The sequence below is a fragment of the Electrophorus electricus genome, chromosome 4, assembly GCF_013358815.1.
Source record: "Electrophorus electricus isolate fEleEle1 chromosome 4, fEleEle1.pri, whole genome shotgun sequence".
Taxonomy (NCBI): domain Eukaryota; kingdom Metazoa; phylum Chordata; class Actinopteri; order Gymnotiformes; family Gymnotidae; genus Electrophorus; species Electrophorus electricus.
The window spans coordinates 19967597-19977679 of NC_049538.1; the positions used below are offsets into that span (position 1 = coordinate 19967597).

General features: G+C 36.0%; 1 protein-coding gene across 3 annotated transcripts; it reads right to left on the minus strand.

Annotated features, from left to right (window-relative positions):
• Window positions 1-3735: 3735 nt before the first annotated feature.
• si:zfos-464b6.2 (beta-1,4-galactosyltransferase galt-1) lies at window positions 3736-9870 on the minus strand. 3 transcript variants are annotated; one of them, XM_035525674.1, is made up of 2 exons: window positions 9403-9870; window positions 3736-5374 (listed from the first exon to the last, which is right to left on the minus strand). In XM_035525674.1, exons 1-2 carry the CDS (start codon window positions 9413-9415, stop codon window positions 3837-3839), a joined length of 1551 nt encoding a protein of 516 aa, XP_035381567.1. In that variant the 5' UTR covers window positions 9416-9870; the 3' UTR covers window positions 3736-3836. The 3 variants fall into 3 exon arrangements, with proteins under 3 accessions (XP_035381567.1, XP_026863778.2, XP_035381568.1); XM_027007977.2 differs by lacking the exon at window positions 9403-9870 and adding an exon at window positions 6924-7680; XM_035525675.1 differs by lacking the exon at window positions 9403-9870 and adding an exon at window positions 6924-7680 and having other exon boundaries at window positions 3736-5642.
• Between the last annotated feature and the right edge of the window lie 213 nt (window positions 9871-10083).

Here is a 10083-nt window from a genome sequence, read left to right on the forward strand (position 1 = left end):
TTTTGAACGGTTGAAACGCGAGATCTTTCTCACCAAATAAGCTAAAGTTATGTATATACGAATGTAAGTTCGGTAAAGCGCATGTGCCAAATCATTCATATTTGGTTACAGCTTAAAAGTCCTGGTGAATACATCGTGTTGTCATTAGCGAAATGTCCTATTAATTACTGGCAAGAGCGAAGAAATGATCAGCTAAATAGAAAATTTATAGCAGTTAAGAGCTATAACAAATGTAATATAGGTCTCATACATCCCATTGCGGCTAAAAGGTTAACCTAGCCAATCGTATATAAACCAATCGTATATAGACTGCTTACTTCCTCTATTTCTTTTCGGCAGCTTTTTGTATACTGGCCAAGCCTTGTTTTCAACACCCGAGGAGTATTCTCTGTAGCTCTAGGAGGATCTTAAGCTCGACATTCTTCTATAAACTACAGTATTGTCTTCTCAACGGAGACGGTGAATCAGAGTTATGAAACTTTGCTTAGGCTAGGGTACAGCCCATCAGATCTTTTTTAATGATTACAAGAGAGGTGGAGAGAGGAATAAAAAGACCAAACTTCTAACAGTTCTTGTAGCCTAGACAAACAATTTCTAAGGCTGAAGAGAATGAAGCTGATGTAAAATGCATAGGGAAACTAATAGTAAACACTACATTTTGCCTTTATCATCTTCATTGTCTGTGTAATATCATCCTGGAACCATTAAGAATCTAAATATGCCAAAACCGATACCTCAGATGTAGGATGATAATACCAAGCCAGAGGTTCTGGGTCTTACAGAAACTTTAATTTTAGTGATTGTTTATGGCAGGTTTCTTTAAATAAACATGTGCCACAATGTGTAATTTAGCTATGGCACATGTCTAATCTTGCATGATTGCTATGAGTGTATAGTGTACTGAAACAGCAAATTGAGCATTTTTTCTGTAGCTCTAATCACTATGACATTGCCTTGGTTATAATGAACTGTTGTTCATTGCCTAAATGCATATAAATCAATATACTTTAATATAATTACAATTTATCATACAGCATTACATATATAGAATTAAATTATTCATGTAGTAGTCTGATACAACCTGTACCATTAGTATAAACCAAACATAAAACATGTTGGTGTATTTAGTCAAATAACTGTCCTTTCCACCACACACACGCACACACACACACGTGCACGCGCGCACACACACACACACACACACACACACACACACACACACACACACACACACACAAACAATAACAGTGCTTGTTATACTGAGAAATACATTAACTTACTGAGCATAGCTCTCTGCACTTCTGTCTTACTACAGCAACCACAGAAACACAATTTCTGTTGCTTTTTTTTTCACACAGTGCTCAAATTATTATACATTACAATATCCAGCATACTTAATTTTTCTGTTTAGTTTTTACAAAAAATATTCTAAGGAAAAACAGAGACATTAGTATAAAGATGTCTGCATTTCTGTTCTTCGTTGCAGATATGTAAAATGCATGTTATTTTCACAGGATGTTCCCCCCTCCCACAAGTCACGTGGTATGGCCTGCTACGTGCAGGGGGTTTCACCCCATGTGTAACCACGCACTTCATGATTGCACACACTTGTACAGGGTTTAATGTCCTGTTTCATTGTTTAATTAAACCTCTGTTAATGTGTGTATTGTGTTGGTTATTGTTAGTCTGCTACTGTATGTAAAAACACGTATGTAGTCTTTGTTCCATGTTATTGTAGTCGGTGTTTAGTTCTATGTTTACATGATGTCTGTGGGTAATGTTGTGTGTGAGTGCCATTATTGGCACTGTTATTCGTATGTTGTGTTAATGAATGTTTCACATTATCGAGAGAGTCTGTGCGTCCTACTCCACACCCTTCGGCACTCGGGCCAGCAGATACGTCACAGTTATTTGTGCATGAAGAGGAAGTTTTCACTTCCTGAGCTGCATGAAAACACACCATCTGGTTTAAGTCATATGTAATAAATACATTAAAATAGTATGGTGTTTCAGAAGAAACATATAAAATGTTAGACATCTGGGAGGAATCCATAAATAGTTTTCCATTACATTTTTGACCTCAACTGACCACCCACAGGGCTACTTTAGACACTAATCATAATGATAACACTGTGTCCAATGCAGTGTTTACTTTGGCCCTGGGAAAAATATAACATATTCTATCATATCACTAAAGAAAGAATGTTCTGCTTTCTCAAAACATCACTTTTAGAAAGTGCAATCACTACAAACATTTGGAACCATATTTTGGAGAGGCACTCGATATACTGCATTATAGCAGTTATGGAAAGGAAGTATTGCAGAACAATCAAAAAGAGGCATAACGAATAATATTAAAAAATAAGAATAAAATTTAAGAGCACATAGTAAAGGAAATACACTTAAAATCATGCTCATTTCAACTGATTTAAATAAATAATAAGAGATTGTTAATGTACAAGCAGAAATTCTTCTCCTCAGCAGGGCAGTCTAAGATGGAAGGCACATTATGCTTTATAAAGAGTAGGGACATTAACCTTTATAACAAGTATTATAATCATTGTTTATAATCCTGTGGATGTGCAACTATCATTATTGGGCTCTGCATTCAGAATTTCATAATGGAAGTTCAAGTTCTAGATCAGAGTTTGGCACTGTCATATTATTAATCTGAAATTGAGGACACATGGTTTGGGATTATTCTTGCACCTGTCCTTGAAGTGTTTAATGGACATCTATTCTATTAATGGGGTCATTCCTACCTCCTTTTTCCTCAGGTTGATAGTAGGAGTGCTGGCAGGGCTTCTGTTTGGAAAGACAGGATATTATCTCACACTGCTGTGGTGCTGTGCTTCCATCTTCATCTTCATGGTGAGTGCCTAGTGACTTGGATTGTCATAGATAACATGATTTTGGCATTGCCACTGTCTGTTCCATTACAGAATACCATTCTTGGTGCAAGTGGAGTGGAGTCAGTAGCATGGCGATCCACAGTTAAGCAGTCTAGTGGATTCCCTGCTTTGCTACTCTGGCTTGATTATCAGTTAACGTGTGAAGTTCAGTAAGATAAATTAAAGAAAACACCAAGTTGATGTTGGGGCATGTCCATGGAGAAATTACTGCTATCTATATCTGTTCATAGGCTCTGACTATGGAATTTTCTGAGCTTTCAGTTTTTCTAATATGATGCAGTTTAACATGTACTTACTGGGAAAACACCAGGTCTCCTTCGGTTCTTTAAATCTGTTCTTTTCCTTGGTGGTTAACCATGTACTGGTTAACCTTCCACCTGGTCAGATAAGAATAGGAGCTCCAAAGGGAGAGAGGCTTTCCTGAAGTACATCACCACCACAATGAGAACTTAAGACATTCTTGGTCTTGAGGGAGAGAGAGAGTATCTCTAGGGCATTAGTAACTCAGTAGTTAGAGTACTTGACTTGTAATTGGATGGTTGCTAGCCTCCCCCCCCCACTGCTAAGCTACAACTGTTGGGCCCCTGAACAAGGCCCTTAACCCTCAATTGCTCAAGTTGTTCTCATTCATAATTGTAAGTTGCTTTGGATAAAATTGTCAGGTAAATGTAGTCTTCATTGTCTTGACATCTCTACTTGTGATCTTTACTTATGACGCACAAGTAATGGACCATCATGCTAAATCATGCATGGTAAAAAGAATGCCGTATTATTAATGTAATCAATCTATATTTGTGAAAGAAAAGAAAATGAAAATGTGATGTTATATTTTCAAAATAATATGTTATTTTCATTTCACCACTAACCATTCTGAACCATTCATAAACTTAGCCTAGCATATACTAACATTCAAGCATAGACACTTCAATGAATATTCAGCACGTGTTGGAGCACTTCAGAAACAGCAGGAATCAACCTGTCTGCAAAGTCCCAGAGATGTGTATCCTCTATGAGTAAACCCTCTGACAAGTCACTACTTGAAACATTTCTCATGTGGTACATACGCGTCATGTTATGATCCACCCTGACAGTACCACCCAAAGATTCCAGAAGGCCATGCACTGTAACCTTGAACACTAATCGAGGATTCACAATAATCTTGAAATCATTGAACTTACTGGGGTCATTTCTCATCCTTTTGACATGTTGTAATATGTTAACTCCCGGGACTTTATTCCATAAATCTGGGTGAAAGTTCAGTTCCCACTGCTTGATCGAAAGAGGAAACACGTTACTCTCAAACTCAAAACCTGCATAATTACTATATATTTTCTGGAGTTGAGGCAGGAGTTCTGTCCAGGTTATTCCATTCATAGGAATAATAAGTTCATCCAAGTCTTGTAAAGCTACATACTCACTCTGGTACATGTAGCGATATACACAGTCATTAAGTGCAGCGATTTGCCCAAAATAATGCAGCTCCCCTGGTGAGGCCCACTTCTGCCACCCTCTGGATACTCTGATGTGATCTGGCACAGCCCAGGGGATGATCTCTACAAAATCCTTTTTGACATAGTAATCCAGGATCTTCTGTGTAGTAGAACTGCAGTTTGTTTTGTAAACAGCCACCTTCTGCACATCAAGTATTTTGAACATCTCCATAGTCTGAACAAGCTCTAACACGTTGTTCCAGTCAAACATGACAGAAATGCAAACAGTAAAGTTGTATGGAAAAATCTTCCTGGGCTGTTGATTCCTAATCGGTTGGAAGGATTGTATATTATCAACAGATTCAGACTTTTCCTGCGATTTGGCAGTAATAGCCACATGCAATTGTGTTTTGCATGTTGTAGGCATTTCACAGACAATGTCAGCTGTGCCGTACTCAAAATTAAAGTGATCAGAGTGAATGTCATATACAGCAGGTATAGAAATGTTCTTCCCATCGCAGCAGAACAAGCAGTAATAATCCAATTTCTCACTACGAAGCACTATTGCAACTGTTTTTATCTTTCTCACCTCTAAGCGGTGCTCCACATACGAGCCAATCACATATGTTTTGTGTTCACCAACTTTAATCACTGGGCCACTCTGCACTGGCACATCACATACCATTAATAGTGGCTCAGTATTTGAAGGTTTATCTGTGTTGGTAGAATCGTTGGACCCTGTTGTGGTAATGTTATTAGCTATGTTATACTGATGCTGAATTATTTTTACCTTATTGTTCATGCCATTTTTAAAGGTTGAGTGTTTACCTGTGCTTAGATAATCATTGTGTTGTGGAATTCTGGTATTCTTATCAGTTCTTATGTTAGGGTAAATAATCTTAGCTGGTGCTGTTTTGTTATTTTTCAAACATACGCAAATAATGATGATAATGATGGTAGCTGCACACAGGAGACACAGAAAATGGGTCCTTTGAAAGGTCCTTTGCGTCTTCTTAGAAGACTGCTTCAGCCCTGTCAAGCATTTAAAAAAAGTTGTCTTAAAAACAATGTTGTAGATGAAACTGTCTCTGAAATTACATAAAATACAGCATGTTATTGACAGCTGCTCAATTATGCAAATCTTTGGGGTTGTGAAACCCTTGCAGCCATAATGAGATCAATTTAATAAGGTATTATGGTGAGAATGGACAGGAGTGGCACAATGAGGGCCCTTGGAATTGTACGTCTTTACAGGGCCCTTGGAAAGATACTGGGCTTGTTTGAGGAAACTTGATAAGCCCTGTAAAGGAAAAAAGGCTGTGTCATAGATGGGTTACATATTGCCGAAAGCAGCCTTGACACTGAAAAAATAATCTTGCAAAATGTATCTGATGCAAGACTATGCCCTAGAAAAGGTTTGAACAAATAAAAAAGTTACACTTGGTCCAAGTAGTGTTTCTAGATTAGACTAGATAAAATTGACTATTTTTGGTTGAATTGTGCTATACAAAAATGTGCTTGGTCTTGGACAGAATTTTAAAATATTCATAAAAATGTTTAATCATACCTATAGTAGAGTCTCTCAAAACACAAGAAAGCATCAAAATAATAACATTTTAATCTGTCATGTTGAGGACAAGTAGCCTACACATTACCGAAACTATTTGCATGGTATATAATATGTACACAAGTGTGTGAATGTTTCTTTTAGTCTGTAGTGGTATAGATACTTGGTAGTTCTTATTAAATATATCAAACTTATTTGGGAAAAAAAAACAGTTATCAAGGACCTTTGAAGTGGAAGACGTTAATTTAAAGTGGCGTTAGAATAAGGCATTCTTTGCAGTCTCACACGTCTTTCAGTGGGGAAAAAAGTGAACGGTTACTCTCATTTTGGATGCAACATCTAATTTACGATATTGCGATTAAAATGCTGAATTTCACATAATGTTTTGGGCTTCATGCTTTTGGGGGCATTTTGAACAACTGGATTTGATAATCATCAAATCAAGCTGTCAGTACTGGTTCCAAGCAGCTAACGCGAGATCTTTCTCACCACCAAATAAGTTCGAATGCAGCTACGAATGTAAGTTTAATTAAACAGTAAAGCGCTCGTTAAAATTCCTGGTAAATACCTCGTGTTTTCATATGTATTATTAATAACTGACAAGTGAGAAGAAATAGTCAACTAGAATAAATGTTTAGCTAGTTAAGGACTATATAAGGACTTAAGGACTTTAGCTAGTTAAGGACTTATAAGGACTAATATAAGTCTGATATACAGCAGCTACCAAGGTAGCCAATAGCAGCTACAAAGGTAGCCAATACTACAGACCAAATTATGTATAGGTTATTTTATTATAATTTTTTTTTAATTTGTATTTTTACTTATGTTGAAACTGTTCAAAACCTTTTCAACCAATTTAAAGCTATAGGTGCAATATCTAGAATCTAACACATTATAACTTAAAGGTTCTAAAAAAAAAATACTGCAGTTTCCTTTAAACTATTACAAAACATTGCTGGTTACCGATCAAATACATTCAATCAGAAGACTGTAGAGAGAAATTTAGCGCAATACCTGTCGTACACATACTGTAGCACAGCAAAAGAAGCACTTCGGCGTCATCTGACGTTTAAATCCATAGCACCGCTTTGCGTTTAACGGTTTACATTATTAAAGCATAACCTCGAAAAAAAAATAAAAAAGGGAAAAATCTGACACCCAACTACCATCATATAGACCACATACGTGGTCTATTCCGCTACTTCTTCTTGGGCAGCTTCATATACTGGCCGATCCTTGTTTTCAACATCTGCGGAGTATCGAAAGTAAAAATCTTCTGTAGTTCTGGGCGGATCTTACATGCCACATCCTTTAAAAAACACAGTATTGTTATGAAACCTTGCTTAGGCTAGGGTATAATCTACTAGATCTGTTTTAACGGTTAAAAACACAGCAAATATTAGTGCTGTGAGTATCCAATTTTGTTGAAGGCCTATTGAGGGTATAGACTCCTGGAAAAACAGGAGAGTTTGAATTGGATCAAACATCCTCCCTCAAGCACTTGCCTACATATATAAAATTAAAAAAATAATATAAGTGCTTGTTATATTGATTTTAAATGATACTGTATGTTTTACTTACCTAATTCTGAAATGATTATACATTACACTAGTTAGTATGCTTTATTTTTCTGTTTTGTTTTTACAGAAAACATTTTAAGAAAATAGATGTTAGTTGTTATATGTCTGCATTTCTGTACCTCCTTGCAGATATGTAAAATGCACATTATTTGTGCATGAACAGAAAGTTTCAATTCCTGAGTGGCATGTTTGTCCAGTGAGAGTACCATCTGTGTTTACATAAACCAAATGTAATAAATAAATATAACATTAGTAAAATGTTTGACATTTGGGGAGCATCTATAAGACAAATACTTTTCTATGATGTTTGTGACTGCAACTGACCACAATGCTGATACCAATCATAACACACACACACACCTTTGCGGCTTCTTAGAAGACTGCTTCAGCCCTGTCAAGCATTTAAAAAAAGTTGTCTTAAACACAATGCTGTAGATGAAATTGTCTCGGAAATTACATAAAATACAGCATGTTATTGACAGCTGCTCAATTATGCAAATCTTTGGGGTTGTGAAACCTTTGCAACCCTTGTGAGATCAATTTTGCTAATAAGGTAGAGGATTAAGGTAAGAATGGACAGGAGTGGCACAAAGAGGGCCCTTGGAAAGATACTGGGCTTGTTTGAGGAAACTTGATAAGCCCTGTAAAGGAAAAAAGGCTGTGTCATAGATGGGTTACATATTGCCGAAAGCAGCCTTGACACTGAAAAAATAATCTTGCAAAATTTATCTGATGCAAGACTATGCCCTAGAAAAGGTTTGAACAAATAAAAAAGTTACACTTGGTCCAAGTAGTGTTTCTAGATTAGACTAGATAAAATTGACTTGTGCTATACAAAAATGTGCTTGGTCTTGGACAGAGTTTTAAAATATTCATAAAAATGTTTAATCATACCTATAGTAGAGTCTCTCAAAACACAAGAAAGCATCAAAACAATAACATTTTAATCTGTCATGTTGAGGACAAGTAGCCTACACATTACCGAAGCTATTTGCATGGTATATAATATGTACACAAGTGTGTGAATGTTTCTTCTAGTCTGTAGTGGTATAGATACTTGGTAGTTCTTATTAAATATATCAAACTTATTTGGAAAAAAAAAACAGTTATCAAGGACCTTTGAAGTGGAAGACGTTAATTTAAAGTGGCGTTAGAATAAGGCATTCTGTGCAGTCTCACACGTCTTTCAGTGGGGAAAAAAGTGAACGGTTACTCTCATTTTGGATGCAACATCTAATTTACGATATTGCGATTAAAATGCTGAATTTCACATAATGTTTTGGGCTTCATGCTTTTGGGGGCATTTTGAACAACTGGATTTGATAATCATCAAACCAAGCTGTCAGTACTGGTTCCAAGCAGCTAACGCGAGATCTTTCTCACCACCAAATAAGTTCGAATGCAGCTACGAATGTAAGTTTAATTAAACAGTAAAGCGCTCGTTAAAATTCCTGGTAAATATCTCGTGTTTTCATATGTATTATTAATAACTGACAAGTGAGAAGAAATAGTCAACTAGAATAAATGTTTAGCTAGTTAAGGACTATATAAGGACTTAAGGACTTTAGCTAGTTAAGGACTTATAAGGACTAATATAGGTCTGATATACAGCAGCTACCAAGGTAGTCAATAGCAGCTACAAAGGTAGCCAATACTACAGACCAAATTATGTATAGGTTATTTTATTATAATTATTTTTTTTTATTTGTATTTTTGCTTATGTTGAAACTGTTCAAAACCGTTTCAACCAATTTAAAGCTATAGGTGCAATATCTAGAATCTAACACATTATAACTTAAAGGTTACCAAAAAAAAAAAATACTGCAGTTTCCTTTAAACTATTACAAAACATTGCTGGTTACCGATCAAATACATTCAATCAGAAGACTGTAGAGAGAAATTTAGCGCAATACCTGTCGTACACATACTGTAGCAAAGCAAAAGAAGCACTTCGGCGTCATCTGACGTTTAAATCCATAGCACCGCTTTGCGTTTAACGGTTTACATTATTAAAGCATAATCTCGAAAAAAAAATAAAAAAGGGAAAAATCTGACACCCAACTACCATCATATAGACCACATACGTGGTCTATTCCGCTACTTCTTCTTGGGCAGCTTCATATACTGGCCGATCCTTGTTTTCAACATCTGCGGAGTATCGAAAGTAAAAATCTTCTGTAGTTCTGGGCGGATCTTACATGCCACATCCTTTAAAAAACACAGTATTGTTATGAAACCTTGCTTAGGCTAGGGTATAATCTACTAGATCTGTTTTAACGGTTAAAAACACAGCAAATATTAGTGCTGTGAGTATCCAATTTTGTTGAAGGCCTATTGAGGGTATAGACTCCTGGAAAAACAGGAGAGTTTGAATTGGATCAAACATCCTCCCTCAAGCACTTGCCTACATATATAAAATTTAAAAAATAATATAAGTGCTTGTTATATTGATTTTAAATGATACTGTATGTTTTACTTACCTAATTCTGAAATGATTATACATTACACTAGTTAGTATGCTTTATTTTTCTGTTTTGTTTTTACAGAAAACATTTTAAGAAAATAGATGTTAGTTGTTATATGTCTGCATTTCT